At 37.1% G+C, this 18297-nt stretch overlaps 1 protein-coding gene across 14 annotated transcripts in view; it reads right to left on the bottom strand.

The window, feature by feature from the left end:
- KCNMA1 (potassium calcium-activated channel subfamily M alpha 1) overlaps nucleotides 1–18297 on the bottom strand; it is a 421118-nt gene that overhangs the window by 81474 nt on the left and 321347 nt on the right. For 7 of the 14 annotated variants that reach the window (XM_079312583.1, XM_079312582.1, XM_079312580.1 and 4 more), the window contains 2 exons: nucleotides 15828–15904; nucleotides 14497–14649 (listed from right to left, as the gene is read on the bottom strand). In XM_079312583.1, the coding sequence (XP_079168709.1) occupies nucleotides 14497–14649; nucleotides 15828–15904 (230 nt within the window). The remainder of the gene's footprint in view (nucleotides 1–14496; nucleotides 14650–15827; nucleotides 15905–18297) is intronic. The other 7 variants (XM_079312577.1, XM_079312584.1, XM_079312575.1 and 4 more) reach the window with 1 other exon arrangement.

The following is an 18297-nucleotide window of genomic DNA, read 5'->3' as shown; positions in this document are numbered from 1 at the left end:
GGATCAAGCCACTGCTTGTTCATAAATACTTTACTTCATATAGTAAAGGTCAGAATTTGGGCTCAAGGCAGGGCTATGACAGAAATGCTCAAGCTGAAACCGAGCCAGCTCTGGCATCTGTCGCTTGAAATAGCTCGGAAGCAGCAGAGGAGGAGACCTAACCGGCCAGCATCTGTCCCACACCAAGGAGGTAACAGGAAGAATCTGCTGCCTGGTGGTAAGAAACTGTCATGGTGAGTTTCATGACAACCAGCCACACTCAGGAACTAAAAATGCAAACATAATTTCCATGTCACCTTGCATAAGACCCTCTGCTAAATTCACTCCACAGGATGCAGACAGCATCTTTCCTAGCTTGTACCCATAAAAGCAAGCAACTCACTAGTCCCTTCCTGTGACCCTGGCAAGAATCACTACTCACCATAAAGGCCTAAAGGAACTAAATGCAGACTTCTTGATCTTTCCTTCCTCCACTATCCCAATTCTTCAAAGGTTTCACTGCTAAACTTAGCAGTGTCTACACTCCATGATGATGTGAGAGTTCATCTCCTTGTTACAGACATCACAAAGTGGGCAGAGCTCACTCACATCAGCATAGAGCTATATGTTGCATCACAAAACTCACCTGAAAAAGTGCATTATTTCTATTATCCAGCAATGAGCCAGGCTGTCTCATTTTTACCATTCTACCTTCTGAAAACAGCTTAGTCTGGAGGGCTCATTCTGAGTTTTTTCCTACTACTGCATTTCTACATTTCAGTATTCAGCTATATGTTCCTACTATGCCCAAAAGAAGCTTAAATGATTGAGCAGCATCAGGTTCTGTTAAAGTATAGAACAATAAAAGGGATTCAATTTTTTGTCTTAGAGCCTAACTACATAGTTGAAGTTACCTACTGCAAAATACCTATTGTCTCTTGTAATTTTCTTACACTTTGTAATTAATGTTGTGTCTTCAGTGTTTGAAAAGTAAATAAAAAAGTAATGGTGCACTCATATACATGAAGAAAGTGCTGCAACAGATACTTTGAGTCTCATGAGGGCATATACCACCCCATTCTGATCACTGCTTGATTTCTTTTTCAGTTGTACTGGACTTGTATCTTAACTAAGTTATCAAAAATAGTATTCTTTCCTAAAAAATGGAAACTAAAATAAACACAGGTAACCATTTTGACATTTTCAGTATTTGGAAGGAGAAACATAGTCTTGTGGAGGTATTTAGAAGAAACATCATAATTGTGTCAGTTCTCAGGAATACAACACTGAATGCATGGAAACTGACGTAACTGAAGTAAAAATCTGTCACCCTAAAAGGACAATATCTGGAACCAGTTTTACATAAATCAGTATTTTGCACACAATTCCTTTCATGGGCTTATTATTTATATTCTCTGTGCCCTTGAATTACCAAGAATTTATTTGGCACTGTATCTCATTCTAATACTCCATTTTCATCCATCTCATTTAGGAAAAAAAAAAAGTTTGACTATAGAACATGGTGCTCTCCCATTAGCCAGTATACAGAGGTAGGGTCATTCCATAGAACTGAGCTGCAAAAAACAACAATGTGATCATAATCACTTGTTTAGGACCTTATGCCATTTAGAAAGCAGAACATCTGTCTTTCATTTCCCAATGGTTTTTGCATTTCCAAGACCCAATTCTATCTCTTCTTCTTCCTCAAAACATTAAAAGCATACTATTGGCTTTTAGGGACAAAGATGAGACAGTGTGATCACAGAGAGGTCAGTGGGTTATATAAAAGGAAGGATTTATGCAGCATATGCAAAAGTAGGATTTTCAAAGCAAACAGGTCTATTTCCCTCCTGTGAACACTGCAGAAGTCTCACAGCTGAGAAAAGGTGTGCAGAGGGAATGAACAGTAGTATTACCCCACCTTGTCATTATCAGAGCATTATAAATACAATGTAAATGTGATGATATTCAAAAGTGGACTGAGCATCTCAAAGTGTCTAGCTACCACAAGGTGGTATGCACATCCTGTGAAAGGAAACCCACTGTTGCTAAAGGGTAAAAGAAAATTCTAGCACTGGAAGTGGTCTCCTGACAGGTCACATATTTGTCCTTCTGCACCTCAGCTCATGCATGACGGTCTACTACAGCAGGACTAGAGAAGCAGTAGGTTAGAAAAGCAGAGGATACATCCTCTGTAGAAAGCAGAGGATGCTCTCTTGCATTCTAGGAGAAATAGATATGCTGGCTTTTCAGCCAATATTTCTGGAACCTGGGACTTAATAATTGTCAACTCATTTAGAAAGCCCAAGCACAATTATACAACTGCTGAGTTTTAGATACATTGGCCAATGTCTCCATATGTTATAAATCCATCTCCCTGGAGATCCATAATTTCAACTCTCAGTATAGAATTTGGCTTTTTCAGTTGTAAAGACACACAGGCAGAGTCAGGTCAATGAAGAAGCTGAAGCTTTTCTTGGCCTAACTAGCTAAAGTCACATCACCAGTTATAGTTTCAGCAAGTTTACTAACCTTGCAACAGTTCACCAAGCACCATAATGCTCACCTAACCTTGCAGAATGTGATTTTAGGTCGTTTGAGAAAGATTCAGCAGCTAACTTGTCTGTGCTGACACTAGAAGACTATATGGAATATATGGCTTTAAACTGGGTCTGGCACACAGGTAGATACATGCTTTGCTTCTTTCAAAAATTAAGCTTTTTCCAACTAGTGTTAGCATGGTCTTTCCATGCAAGATATCAAAGAGACCCTGAATTCAAAATATAGTAGTAATTATTTTTTGTCTCCAGAGATCCCTAATATCCACCTCAATATCCACCAAAGCAAAAGTCTTCCCATAAAGCTTCTCAGAACTACCAAAGCATATCAAAGCATGTTTTCTTACAAACTGAATTAGATATGTCTGGGCCTAATATCAAGAATATCCTTGAAAAATTAGATTCCCATGGCAGTGGGTGCAATGAGAACTTTAATAAAGGTTTCCTTTAGGAACATGAACGTTTCATGTTCCTGAGAAGCACAGCCATATGGTGATGGAGAAACACAGAAATTAAATGGTTCAGGTTAAGATTCTGTCAGAATCAATTAATCATTTGAATGGCACCCCCCAAGACTTGGCACAGACCGAAGCAGAAACATCACACTTGTTAATAACATAATTTCATTGTATAGACCACCCCAGGTTTTTCAGTGGCTAAGTGCCTCTCTTCACTCTGACTTGAGTCTCCAATGGAAAAAATACTTGGACCGTTTGCTACTCATGTAGCAATCTACCAAATGCAGCTAAACCTGAAAAAAAGTATACACAAAAGATTTAAAACTATATTTCCGTGCATTTAGAAAAATTTTACATATTTTTTTGAGAAAACAGTCTATAAACTCAAAAGCTCTTTTAATGTAATTATACTTAATCAAAATACGATTTTCCTTTGCTGAAAGTAGAAACAATATAATAACAGAGACTCATTCACAGTGGAAAATATATTGCAAGTGTTAACTTTCTCTGCAGATTATACAATTAGAAGATTAAATCCTGTGTACACCACTGAATATGTAAATTGATATCTTCTACACGACATCAGATTTTTAGAAACAACACTAATTCTTACAAAAACTACTCATTGTTTCAAGAGGCTTCATACAATGGTCTGTGATTTTATTTACCTTGGAAAAAACCCCCACTTTTATAATCAGAAGTTTAAAAAAAAAAAAGGGGGAAAGAAAGAAAGAAGTACATTAAGCATTTGTAGAAGCAAACCAACTCAACCGGGGCACCACGACCAAAGCAAGCCCTGTAATAGTATAATGACCTTTAATGAGTGTCTGGGGAAACAATACAGTCGTAGCATAAAAGACAAAGGGCAAAACCCATCATGGCTCCACTGACACTAATTTAAAATGATTTTCAGAACAACTAAAGAATGTAAGAGAGGTAATCTGATCCACCAATCTGACCTCACTTTGATTCTGGGGCCCTGCTGCTGCCATTTCTAATTGTCAAACACTCTACATTTCACATCTGCTCATACTTAATGAAAAGCTGACTCTCCCCACCATTCTTTGAGCTAACTAGCTCTGTCACGATGGGCAGCGCCCGACCCCCGTGCACTGCAAAGAAAACACACTGATTTCTATTGAAGCCCTGCCAGTGCAACGTTGTGTGCATATATATATATTAATTGGAAAAGAAAGGCTTACGCTGCTTTGCAAAGAGTGAGAATTGGTATTGATTTTCCTACTTATTATTAACAGCCAAAGGTGACTAGTCTCACAAGGGGAAGACTGAGATCTCTTTTGATTTGATGGAGTGATGAAGGGGGGAAAAGGCCCTTGAAGGATAGGATGCTAAAAATCCTCAAAGCTGTCAATATCACTTACCCTTCAAAATATAATACAGCTCTAACATGTTTCCCAAAAAGCACAGGCTTTTGTTGGAAATAATGCCATTATTGTGGAGGGTTTTGGCTCAGCAGGCAACACAATCAAAAATGTTTACTTTATCTGCCTCTGTGGAGTCTTAAGTGGACTTGAAAGCTATGGTAAACCTACAAATTAGTTTTTCTTTCCTTGCCAAAGAGTGCTAATGGCAGAAATTTTACCCACTTGCAGGGGACATATTAATTTATCCTAATCTGGTTGCTGTTAACACCATGCCAGGACCCAGCCACATACTCTCTGTACCAGTCTGTAGAAACTCTACCAGGCACAGTGTTACTGAGGCTGTTACACTGGACAAAAAGCTGCCTGCAGCAGCTCTCAATACAGGAAGGTTTCTTGTTCACTTTTCTTAAAAAAATACGTTATGCTACATTTTACCCTGATAAAAGTCTCATTAAAGGACAAAACCTCCTGTGATTTAGAACAGGACTTAAAACTAGGAACTATCCACCTTATGGTGATACATGAGTTGCAAGCAAGTAGATAGCTAGGATGTTCAGAGTGCTTATACACAGAGAGAGAGAGATGATTTTTGGTAAAATCTCCAAGAAAAAATATTAGAATACTTTTAGTTAATATGTTCTTCAGACAAAAGAAATGTAACAATTATAGGAATGGTTGTGACTGGAAAAATAGTTCAAAAGTTAAAATAGTTAAAGAAAAATCATTCACCACTTGGACTATGTACTGCAATACATGTGGTACCAAAATACAAACCATGTACATAATCTAAAACTACATTATAGTCTTCATAGCAGAAGGCACCTTCATCCATAATGACTTGCCTTGGGAAATGGACATGCTTCCTGATCACAATTCCAATCTATTCTCTTAGTTGTATCTGAATAATTTTATACCTTTTCTTTGCCTTTTGGAAAGGGAAAGGAAAACAGCTCCTGTCCCAAGACATAGTTTTGCCTGTTAAGAATGACTAAAGAAGACAAGAAAATGAAACAAACAAACAAACAAACAAGCCATCTAACAATCTTCCTCAGTTGTTGACATCACACTGATAATCCAAGCTTTGGAATCCCTGGAGTTTGTCCAAAGAATTAATGGCCATGGAGAATTGTTCTAGGTTCTCTGTCTTCTCACTCTCAATTCTCATCTTTCAAAAGAGCTTTCAGGGCATGTTCTGGAATGTTATTATGGAACATAGTATATCTGGAACGTATCCTATGGAACAGATTCTACATTTAAGTTCAAAATATTTGTACCAGGGATTTGCACCAGCCTAGTTTTTCTAAAATGGCACTATAAAAAGTACAGCCATTTTGTATAAAAACCCTGAACATTTCTGTGGCTTCAGTATTGGATGGAAGATCATGCCTTACTGAGAATGAAGAGTTACAAACAGAATTAAAATAAAAGTAGCAGCACAGAATAGAATTCCAGCTACTACAGTTCAGCTACTACATTGAATCCTGTATATTTATTCATTGCCCATTGTATGGTGCTCTAGAGCCAGCATTATTAAAGCTACCCACTTGGCACCAGTCGCAGATTTTGACACAGGTCTGGTCCTCCACTGAAGCACTTATGATTTAATTAATGACAATTTGTATTGTATGAATTAAATAGAAAAGATGTCACCACACTACACTACTAAGGTCCAATAGGCTATTGCAAGAGGATGATTCATAAAGAGCACACAAAGCAAAATAATGATTTACATTTCTTTTGCATTAAAAATAAAAACAGAAATATAAATACACAGCTCTAATCAAATTTGGGGTTGATTTTTTTAAAAAAAGCATCAGCCCAGTAAAACTCACAGAACTACAGTGCACGACACAAGACAGGGATGATACCACAGACACCACAGACATGGAACAGCATGTGTTGGTGTTAAAACTTACAGGCACGTAAACTGGTGGAGCAATCATTAACAGAGACAGAAGAAAGTGGGAAGGCTCTCTCAAGGGTGTCCATGTTACTATGTACACTGCCTGACATGCAAGAGCAGTCACGCTCAGAGCGTCCGCAATCAAAACAACATGCCAGTCTCATTCTCTTGTAGATGGACATCTTGGCTATAACCATGTGTTGGATGGGAGGAGAGGAAGAGCAGCAGGTTAATGGCAAGGTTATATATATAACAAGGCAGCTGGAAGGTAATTTAAGGGATTTAATACAGGCCTTAGTTAATGTTAACAGTCTTGACCCAGGAAAAAAAAATGCAATGAGATTATTGATAACACTTTGGCTGTACATTAAAAGTAGGGCAAAAGATTAATTGCTCTTTATTTCTGTTCAGTCTTAGAGGGTGACCGCAGTCATGGGGAAAAATTACTCTTTACAGTCAAGTGTTTGGATCAAAATAGAACACAGTAAAAGCACAGAATACTAAGAATATGCCTTTCCCTTGGCACAATTAATACCACTGGGTTAAAATGAAAACAAAAGTTGCTAGTCCATTAGATATTTTTGGCCTATCCTGTTTCCTGTAAAAATCAGAGATTTCTTTATATATAAATATATATATGTATGCATACACACACAGAAACACACATACACATATATTCTTACATACACACACTCATACACACACATTCATTATACATACACACACATATATATACATATATATAAATATATTTATTTATTATATATATTTATCTTAAACATATTATAATAATTTATCTGTATTAAACTGTGCCAAGGAACTCCTTTACTGCAATTAATCACACATTATGAAAGAGTTACAAGACATTAATAATTTTTTTAAAATTAATTTTGCTTACATTGTATCTTCAGGAATTCAAATTAACTCTTGACAGAATACCAAAATTTGCCCATACAAGAGATAAAACTAAAAAGGGTAAATATGCCCAACATCAAGATCAGTTCACAAATAAGGCATCACCAAAAGCACACAGAGCATTGGTCCACTGAAACATGCTGAACCAATCATTGGCATGGTTTCTGCTCTGGATTCAAAAGTCAGTCAAGTATAAAATAACTGAATGTAGAAGTAGGTGTTAGCTCCAAAACACATGCCAGGTTAGACAGAACATTTTTATCTTTCAGTCATCTGAATGTCCTTGTTATGTATTTCTAGATATATAGAACATCCTATTTTATAAATGCATGTATAATTACCATTCTGGAATTTTATATTTCATCTGAATCAGGTAAGTTTATGTCTCAAGAAATCCAAAGGCCATTTAGATTGTTTCACATGTTGGACTGAACCAACTTTTGGTAATGGTTTAGATTGAACTGACTCAATTATACTAAAAACAAAACAACATTGACAGGCAAAAACAAAACCTTAAAAGTAAATGCAGAAAAAAGGTAATGTTTCTCTGGCCTGTACCTTCAGTTTAGGATGTCTTTTTTGCATTATGGCAATGATATTAAATTTTAAAGAATTTTTTTTTCCAGTTTCTTAATCCCACAGTCACCAGGAAAGAGGGATTGAAATCACTCAAATGGGTCAAGTCCTGTTCTAAGGCCTTGATGGCTTGCCATACAGTATACTTGTCAAGCAAGGGCAACATTATGATTGTGGAAAACAGGCATTGAGGGAGATGAATGAGTGATCTCTTCAGCAGCGACTCCATTCCTCTAAAACTTTGCTCACATGACTAATGCCACGTTCTTTTAGCATCCTAGTAGAGTTATCTTACAGCTGTTCAGAAATTCATCATGCAGCATCAGGCTTGTTCATTGCATAGTACATCATTCCTCAGAGCTTGGCTTTTAGTGAGAAGGTTTCCACTGCAGCTTTGGCATACACATTCAAACTACACAGAAAATTCAAAACAGCATTTTCCCATGTTTTCCCTCTGTCTAACTCTTCCCAACACATTCTTAAAAGTTGAAAAGTTGGACAGCAAAAAAAAAGTGAAATAAGTTACCAAAAGTGTGACAGTCTTTCCAGTATGCCTACTTCCTTATTTTTTAAGGAAATGAAAGAAAAATAAAGGGCATTTGTGAGACACATTAACAGCAGGTGAGGTAAAAAAAGCAGGCCCATTTTGCTGTAATTATAGCTGTTTTGAAGGACTTTTTCTAATCAAACACTGTAGCAAAACACACTGCTCAGAAATTGTCAACTGCTATGTCATTGGTTAGTAACAGTCCCTGGTTTTCATTTACTTCTGGCCGTATCTTGTCAACAGTCAATAATAGGATAGGACACATTTATGGAAATTAAAAAGAAATAATCCTTAAGGACAAAGAAGGCTGGGAAGGAGAACTTTTTGTATAATTTTCATCATACTTAAACCAATAAAGTTGGAAATTTAAGGCCTTTTCTTCAATAGGGGAAGGACATGATGGCGTTTCTCAAAAGCAATGCCCCTCAGGGACTGTTTTTAACTATTATTGTCAGTTGTTCTGGAGATCATGCATCATTTGAATATTTCACATCATTAACATGCAGGAAACAGGCTTGGACCTGGAAATACAAGTAGCAGAAAGGACTTGCCATAAGGATTTAAACCAGTATATAAGCAACTGCATATCAAAGCAATAACTTTTGGAAAGAAAGCATGCTGTTATTCTTCATTCCTTTTATACAGTCAGTTACATTCACACCAAATACAATACTTATTTTAAATAAAACAAAACACAAATTATTAGTAGGGATGACAAGTGACAAGATCAAACACAGGACAGAAATGATTTTAAATGGTTCAGCCACACACATACCATTTTCTATAAAACTTCCATAAACATTAACATAAAATGGGAATCATCAGAGAGACAGGGGGACCTTAAGAACAGCCTCTGGGTGTGTTAAATTTATTTGACACCTGCAGAACCTACATAAGAATCAACTCATTTCTATTCCCAAAAGTGTTATAAATGTTGAATAGAACTGTAATTTGATACTGGTGAAAACAAAAGTTGGGAAATAAAGAAAACTACTTCCCTATTTTCAATTGAAAAATAAATAGGAAAAAAATAAAATAACAGATCCATTACTTAATATGATGACAATCATACAACATTTGTAAAACTAATCAGTAAAAATATCAGGGGAAGTTTTAATGGATATTAAGACTGCTTAAACAATTTACAAAACAAGGCACATATGAACTACTCATTAAGAGCGAAAGGAGAGCAAAGTTTCTTTCAATTACTTATAAAGTAAATAAATACTTCTAGAAACTTTTAGATGCAATTTTTCTGAGAAGACAGTAGCCTTCCATTCTATAAAAGAAAGAATAGTTCCCCAGATGTCTATGCCTTCTCACAATACCTTACTTTCTGATCTCTAAAAGTCAAAAAGCACGGTTAAAATGTGTAGATTGTCTGGATCTGAAGTGGTTTTTAGAGTTCACAAACAGTAATGGGAAATATTTCCAGCTGCAAAAATAAGCAAAGGAAACTGCAGATTATTCTCTACCCAAAATGTCAAGGAACAGCTCCTTTTTTTTTTCTTTTTTTTTTTTTTTTTCTTTTTTTTTAAAGAAAGCAGAACAAAGTATTCCTTCTTCTTTCCTGACTTTTTGTAAACCATAGGCTGCACCCCATCCTGGTACTGCTCCGTCACTTTTCCCTGGGCTCAGAGGAGCCAAAGAGCTCCGAGGACATCTAGTGGATCTCTCCCAGGCAGCAGCTGCTCAAGAGCAAGAACGGAGCTCTCCTCACCACCGCACGCTATAAAAAGGTCCCCAAACACTTCAGAATTGAAATGCACAACGTTATTTCAATTCATCAGGTTCTCATGATTCAAACTATGAGTGAAAAATCAGCATTAGAGGGCGACCAGAGCGGGGTGATCGCCTGTCTGCAATGCTGGCTGGCACCATGAGACTGAAACACAGACAGGACTTCCCCCAGCACAGTTTCACTTGCCTGAAAAATACAGCAGCGTACCTTAAACTCTCTGTGAGAATTTATTAACCTTAACACAACAGGAAAAGCTATCTCTCCATTATTTTTTACATGACTTCAAGACTAGCAAGTGAGCTTGCTCACTCTCTTGCAATTTTTGCCATCAAAGAGAACTGTTTGCTCCAATTCACATAGTTCTGTTCTATGGCAAAACTGTAAAAAGAGGAGATCTGAGTGGACAACTTGCCCTATTTTAGTGGATATAAGAATGACTCGCAGGTTTTGATGTAATGGCACATTTATAGACCAATTCATTTTAATTTTCGAATCTGATCATGACCTTTCCTTCATTACCTTACAGAAGACTCTCAGCCAGTGTACTCTCAAAGCAAGCTGCATTTCTAAATAAACTTAAGCTATTGGGGAAATGGAAAAAAACCAAAACTACATGACCTTTTCTTTTCTAGTTCTTCTGCAGCATGAAGAATCCCTTTACTTGTTTATTTATTACCATTTAAACGAATTTCTTTAGTTCAGAAAGGTCTCAACATAAGAACATATTTTAAATAAATACATTGTTTCAATAAATCCAGACTACTTTCAGTATTTTGCCTCAAAGTCAATAGGATTCACTATTTCATCCAGAGAAATTAATTAATTTGTTTTATTGTTGATTCCTATCATGCTGACCTGTTTTACAATCTGCTTTTTCCTGATGCTTCATCTTTCTACTCTTTCATTCTACTGGCTAAAAATAGATGTTTGGAGAAATTTCTGTTCTCTCCTTGAATATTTTCTTCCACAACAGGGTCTCAATCCTTTAGTGTAGTTTGCAGGCACCACAATAAAATAGATAGTGAATAACGATAATCAAAATTGCAGGCCACCATAATTTCAAGAAGGCCAGAACTTTATCAAGAACATAAATTATTCCTTGATTCTTTACAAGATCCTACAGTGTGTACAACTGAGAGGGGAAAAATATCTCAATCCTGATTAAGACCTGAAGTGTTTTAACACAATAAATTCAGAATATCTGGTAAAATGCTGAAGTTTCATGGCCTCCTTTACTTAGAATAGCTGCAGTTACACAGTCAAGTTACAGCTCAATCTGGCACAGCAATGCTGCACTGCAGCTCTGAGATACTCAATCCCCCTTGCTCTTTGTAAGAACAAGCCCATATAATCCCAACACTGCCCTATAACCAGTACATTTCTTTGCAGCACTTGTATTTCTTGCACTTGCAGCAAATTCTTTCCATGTCCCAAATGCTGTATTCACCAAGAGTGTACACACAAAGTGGCTGATGAGAGCCTTCATAGATTCTGTACACTTTTAAGTGGTATGACCTAGATTGACATGAAGTGGTCCATAAAGCTCATTTTCTATATTATAAAAATTTACAGCTAAAGTCCTGAGAAGTCAGTATGTGTCTACTTATGTAAGTAATGTCCAAAACAGAAAGATCAGGAAAATAATCACTGCACCTTGTTTCCTGTTGAAGATATCTCTGGGTTTATACATTAAAAAAACACACTTTCAATTGATTCGCTGACTTTTCCCCATAACTCTTTTTTTTTTTTTTTTCTGTCATTGGGGATAAAAAAGCTTGATAAAGACAGTAAAAGACTGTTGTGCTACTCTTTCTGTCTCCTGTGCAATGGAAAGCATAAAGTACCAAAATCCTAAACAGGGACCTGACAACTGAATTGTATTTAACCAGGCAAAGAGTGCTATAGTGTCAATTACCCCAGCCTAACCAATATCCTTAAAAATTCATGAGATACCTCTAGAAGAATTTCAAGGAAATACTATTGCCAAGAGCTGATTTTCATTTAGGGATAAAAAAAAGCTTGTGGAAAAAAAGGGGCAAATAGGTGGAAGAAGGGGAAACTGCTGTATTTTCTTCAACGTCACCCTAATCTCCATTGGTGTAAACGATGAGAAACTTGTGGGTATGACGTCACTGCTACATGCAACATAAATAAAGAAAAGAACCAAAATACTGAACAAAAATACTCTCTGCTAGAGAAAGACAGGTTGGACCGCACTCTGGGCTACAGGGAACCCATTTTTACTCACAATAGATCACTATCAGTGTGCAGTTAAAATATAGTAGGGGCCGTGTTCCAAGGCAGCAAGAGGAAAAATAAATCAAAAGTTTGTCAATGGTCATTGATTACAAGAAATTCCTTAAAACACATCAATGTACACATGATTTGTCCCCTCTGGGGTTCAACCCCCACCGTTCACAGCAAGCACTGTCACTGGAAAAAATATATAGAGAATTAGACCATAGCTGTTGCACAAAATAAAAGAAACAGGAGGAATAGGTCATCCAGTTTAGAGATTTCATCCCAACGTGGTTGCATTTTATATAAATATATACATATATTTGGCCTCTTGCTGCAAAAACTAAAGTCAAACATAATAGGAAAGAGATTTAAAACATTTTAAAAAAATTAGCAATCTGCAAATAAAATTTCCACACAAGTCTTTCTTTGGACAATAGGTCATCAGCATTTATATGTTATTCAGGGAGTGGGATGGATAAGGAGAAAGGGATGGCAAATAAACTGCAAAAGGAAATCAGGATTACATGAATTATCCTTGGCCTTGAAGAAATGTACTGATCTGCCCTGAATTATTAATATTAGGCCTAACAAGTTTGGACAAATGGCTATGTAGGTCAGACTCACGTTTAGACCCCAACAATACCCCAAGCTAATGTTCAGAAAGGATCTAAATTGAACTGCAACATTGATGCCTTACCAAAGAACGTGGGTTTTAAGCATTATGGGAAGTTGCATTAATTAGACCCACCATAATTCAGTTGTCCATGTAAAGATATTCTTTCACATTTAATTCACCTGAATGTGTCAGTATTTTTATATACAACCTTTCCTTTCATCTTACATATTTTCCACATTCAACTGCCTCTAATTACTATGCTACTTGCTCATTAAAGCATGTATTTGTCATATAGAATTATACAGATGCATGTGTATGCAGTGTTGAAAATCAAATGGGCATAGTGACGTATTACATGCTGACAGAGCAGCTGACAGTTTCCTCACTCAATAAGGAAAAAGTTTTCTCAATTTATGCTTTGCTTTGGTTAGAACTGCATTTTTAGGACCAATGATTTGCATCATTTACAGATCAATAACATATCTAAGTCTTTTCAAAAGTGATTAGTGATTTGAAAGCTAAATCATTTTATGTGAATAACAGACTGCACTAAAGACTTACCTTAAAAACAAACTCAGACCCAAAACGCAGGTCCCATAAAAGGGATTTCAAAATTGTCAACAAAATTCAAAAAACAAAAATCACTAATTACTATTGAAATTTTCTGTTTCAGTTTTTCTGCTGTCTGACAACTCTTTAAAAGCAAAGTAATTGCCTTATTTTTAATACTTGTGAACATGCTCCTCACAGAAAGCTGTTCTCAGCTCTACTATGGGCTGCCTGCTATCACGGTATCTGTGACCCCTTGTGTGTCTAAGGCACAAGAGGAGAGGGGGCAGGCTGAGGAGAGGGGAGATGATGAAAGGGAAAATTAAGATTTTATTCTCACTGACCATTATTCTTCACCTAACTCAGAGGATTCCCTCCTTGTGTTCAGTGATCACTGTACCAGCTGTGACAGCCACCTCCTTCTTCTGCCTCACTGACTCAATCATTTTGTTGGCTCATCTGCCCAACACCCTTTCATTTATTGGACTGATATGTGTGACCATGCCATTTGTAACCCTCCTGACTGTTGCTTACAGGAGTTGTTATTCCTGCCTCTCCATGGCCTTACTGCTGGTAATATCCATTGTGCTGTGTGGGTCACACCGTTTCCTCACAGGTTTCAAAACACTGAGAAGGTTACCTTGATTCTCATTTATGTATAATATAAAGGGCTCTTACCCTTTATAATGTGAGTTCCTGATTCCTATCTTCTAACACATGACAATGAAAAGTGTACTTCTCACATCACACTATATATCTTTGGGATTTTTTTTTTTTTTAAGCAGGACATGTTTAAAAAGCATACACCATGTGAAGGAGGAGTAGAGAAGAAAAGAAATAAAATAGGTTGTTTGTTTGGGGTTTTTTTTTTTGCTTTGTTTGTTTTTGATTTTTTTTTTCTGATGGAACCAGATAAAATTAAGCAGGTAACATATTTCTCTTTAACTGTTGACTAATTTGGAAAAAAGATTTTATTTGAGAGTTACAGGCACCCTGAGGCATCTGTAACTGGCTTTACCAGAACTTACTCAGCAGACTCATTGGCTTTGGCAGAAGTTCAAAGGTCACATTCTCACATGGATAAACTGTTCTTGAACAATTTTTTTCCAATATGTTAGGCAATGAATACATTCCTTCCACATCAGGCATGCTTTCCATGTGCTTTGCTCTCCTTGTGGCTACTGGGAAGATAAATACCATTTTCTGTCAGTTCCAGCTGCTTTCTCCCTATCATACTTTTGTTCCACACTCAAGGTGTTTTGGAGGAGAGGAGAGGAAATTTTTTTTAAAATCTCCAGCGATAATTTTTTTCTTTTTAAAATAATCCTCAAGAGTTCATCCATTTCAGGTACTCCAAAAGTCAGAGAATGTTCAGCTTAGGCTTTCTTCCATTCTCTATAATAGTGCACTGATAACACAGACTCAGGCTATAAACAAGAGAGCTCTTTCCCTTTTAAAAGTAATGGTAAAATAGGCATGATCAAACTCTTCTGAGATCTTTTAATTTACTTAATCAGTACTTTTGAAATGGATGCTCTTTCTCATGGCAGAATACCATGGAAGCACATAATTATTTATATATTCAATGAGAAATTGATTCCTAAATAATTTTGCTATCGGTATTACAAATATGCATGGGTCAAACACATCTTTGGTCAAAGTGGGGTTGTGACAGTTCCTGAAAAAGGATCTTCCAAAGTATATATGGGTAATGTGCTGATTGCTACGTATTTATAAAAATTCAGATGCAAAGTCTCATCTCCATTCAAAAACTCAATTATTTCTTCATGAAAAACTGTCGAAAGAGTTTAAGAACTTAACTAAACCTAACATTATCATTACAGCTAAAAGAATATATGTAAAAGGTGTTAATATTTAATTTCTTCAGACAAACCTTTCCTCAAGTAATTTTTTCATCAAAAAATTATTTCAATATCTATAAGATATAATTCTAAGTTTCTTCTTTTGCAGAATCAGGTTCAACAGAGAGAAGTTATTTATTTTACAGAAAACTATTGAAATGACTGAGTTTCTGTTGTTATGAATGAGAGAAAAACTTCACTGCTGGCTAACTCTTAACTCAGCAACTTCCACAGTTAGATCTAGCTTGACTTAATTATTCAGTTTTTGCTAGCTTTGGACTTTTACATTTTAGTCAAGACACAGGTGTGAGTGGTGTGAAATGTAATAAAAACATGTGGACTTCAGAAACCCAAATAGCACTTGCTACGCTGCCCTGCATTTATTTCTTAGCTTTTCTGAACCACTGTGTACAACATGTGAATGCATGTACAGGTATTCTTCAGGGCCGAACAGTTCATGGAAAGGAGAGGAAGGGAGGGATAGAAATATTACTTACGCCGTTTGCAGCCACATTTTTTTATCCTTTTGGGATCTGTGATGTCATCATGACAGGCCTTGCAGTAAAAATATGCCCTGGAGACACAGAATGGAAAAATGGACACATTTCTTAATCCATATAAATGAAATTAGTCCCATATTTCCTCTTATTGCAGTGACCAATTAATGCAATGCACCAATGCTAATTTCCTTTAATCTTTGAAAAGGTTCAGACATTTAAAGCAAGAAATATTTTGCTGAAAGACAATTTCAAACATAAAGCTCCAAGGAAGTATTTATTTTAATATACTTCTATTTTAAAAGTACTTGGATAAATGTAGGATAATTATGCCACAGTGTATTAGTTCATTTGTTTTCCATCTTAGAAAAAAGAGCATCCAATGAACTTTGTCTCCAAAAAACCAAATTTTGTTTTTATCAGCTATACCAAGTTGATTTTTTTAAAAAGTTTTTCAGGTTGATCATTACTGTATGATCAACATTATATATTGGTCTTTAATAGGGGTAGAAATTATGACCCTGGGAACTGGCAATGTGTCAGCCTCACCTCTGTGTCTGGAAAGATCATGGAACACATCCTCCCAGAAGCTGTGCTGAGGCACATGGAGGACAGGGAGATCATTCAAGACAGCCAGAATGCTTTCACCAAGGGAAAATCCTGCCTGAACAACCAGGGGGTTTCTGTGATGGAGTGACTACATCACTGAACAAGGAAGTACTACAGATGTAATTTATCCAGCCCTCTGTAGAGCCTTTAATATTGTCCCCCAAAACATCCTTCTCCAAACTGGAGTGATGGATTCCATGGGTGGATTAGGAATTGGTTGGATGGATCAACAGCTCAGAGTCCCACCAGGCACAAATGATGTCCCTCAAAGATCTATACTGGGACCAGTGTTATTCAATACCTTTCTTAATGACACAGACAGAGGCATCAGCTGCACCCTCTGCAAATTTTCAGGTGACACCAAGCTGAGTGCTTTTGGCACACCTGAAAGACAGGATATCATCCAGAAGGACCTGGAGAAGCTCAAAAACTGGTCCCTTGGGAAACTCATGTGGTTTGAGAAGACGAAGTGCAGGGTCAGGGCAGCCCCAGTGTCAATCCAGGGGGATGAACAGATCCAGAGCAGCCCTGCTGAGGAGGACCTGGAGGTGCTGGTGGATGAGAGGCTGCACATGAGCCAGAAATGTTCACTCATAGCCCAGAAAGCCAAACATGCCCTGGGCTGCATCCCAAGCTCTGTGTGCAGCAGGACAAGGGAGGGGACTCTGCCCCTCTGCTCCCCCTGGTGAGACTCACCTGCAGTGTTGGGGGTCCCCAGCACAGGAAGGACATGGACCTCTGTGAGACAGAGGAGGCCCCCAAGATGGTTAGAGAGATGGAGCATCTCTCCTACAAGGAAGGGCTGAGAGAACTGGGATTGTTCAGCCTGGGAAAGAGGAGGCTTCTGGGTGACCCAAGTGTGGCCTTTTAGTACCTGAAGGGAACTTACAGGTAAGATGGAAGAAGACTATTTACAAGGACAGAAACAGGACAAGGGGGATGGGTTTACATTGAAAGAGGGTATGTATAGATCAAATATTAAGAAAAAGATCTTGTCTATAAGGGTGGTGAGACACTGGACCAGGGTGCCCAGGAAAGTTGTGGATGCCCCATGCCAGCAGATGGAGAAGTAAGGAAGGATAAACCTTTTACTTTATATAAGATTTTCTAAAGTTTCTGGTTTAATAAATATGCATCAGACTGTCCACGGGAGAAGTCAATCATGACTGCCAAGTCAAATGTCATGTAAGGCTGCCATGACACATTTCATGAGGATCAACCAGCTGGGCTCCAGCAGGACAGTTACAGTTTACCAGGATTCTTGCAGACATAGCAAATGAAACATACTTCTTAACCTGAAGAATTTTCCCTGCACTTGTCCACACTCAGGATAGGCCAGCTCCCTGCCTATCTTCTCCATCCCTTCTTACTGCGTATTTCTCAGTACAATTTAAAAAAGAATCAACTACCACAAATAGTCCCTCACAAAAACTTCAGAACATGAAATGGATATATTGGTCATTTCTAGAGATCATGTTTCTGAAGTTCACTGCAGGACAATTGTCCTAAAGGGTACCTTCAATCCTATGTGAAAGTAAAGAATAAATACCTGAACTGATTGCTGTAATAAGATTACTCTAAATAATTGGGGTAAATTAAGTGGATTTGAAGAATGTGGACTTCTGACACTAGTGCTTGCATGTAAATGAATAAAGAATAATGAAGATGTAATTAATGTAGCTTATATTTAAACAGCCAACATTTTATGTGAAGCTATTTACCTAGGCATAATTGTTTGCAAGTATAATTGCTTCTTATGGGAAGCTATTCTTCTAAAATGCAAAAGTGATTCTAACAGAAAGAGTAATTGAACTGCGTATATTTCATTGTGGGATATATAAATCTGAATAACTTTAGCTTA

The sequence above is a fragment of the Erithacus rubecula genome, assembly GCF_903797595.1.
Source record: "Erithacus rubecula genome assembly, chromosome: 9".
Taxonomy (NCBI): Eukaryota; Metazoa; Chordata; class Aves; order Passeriformes; family Muscicapidae; genus Erithacus; species Erithacus rubecula.
The sequence above is the reverse complement of the archived record's forward strand: the minus strand, read 5'-3'. Positions and strand labels throughout refer to the sequence as shown.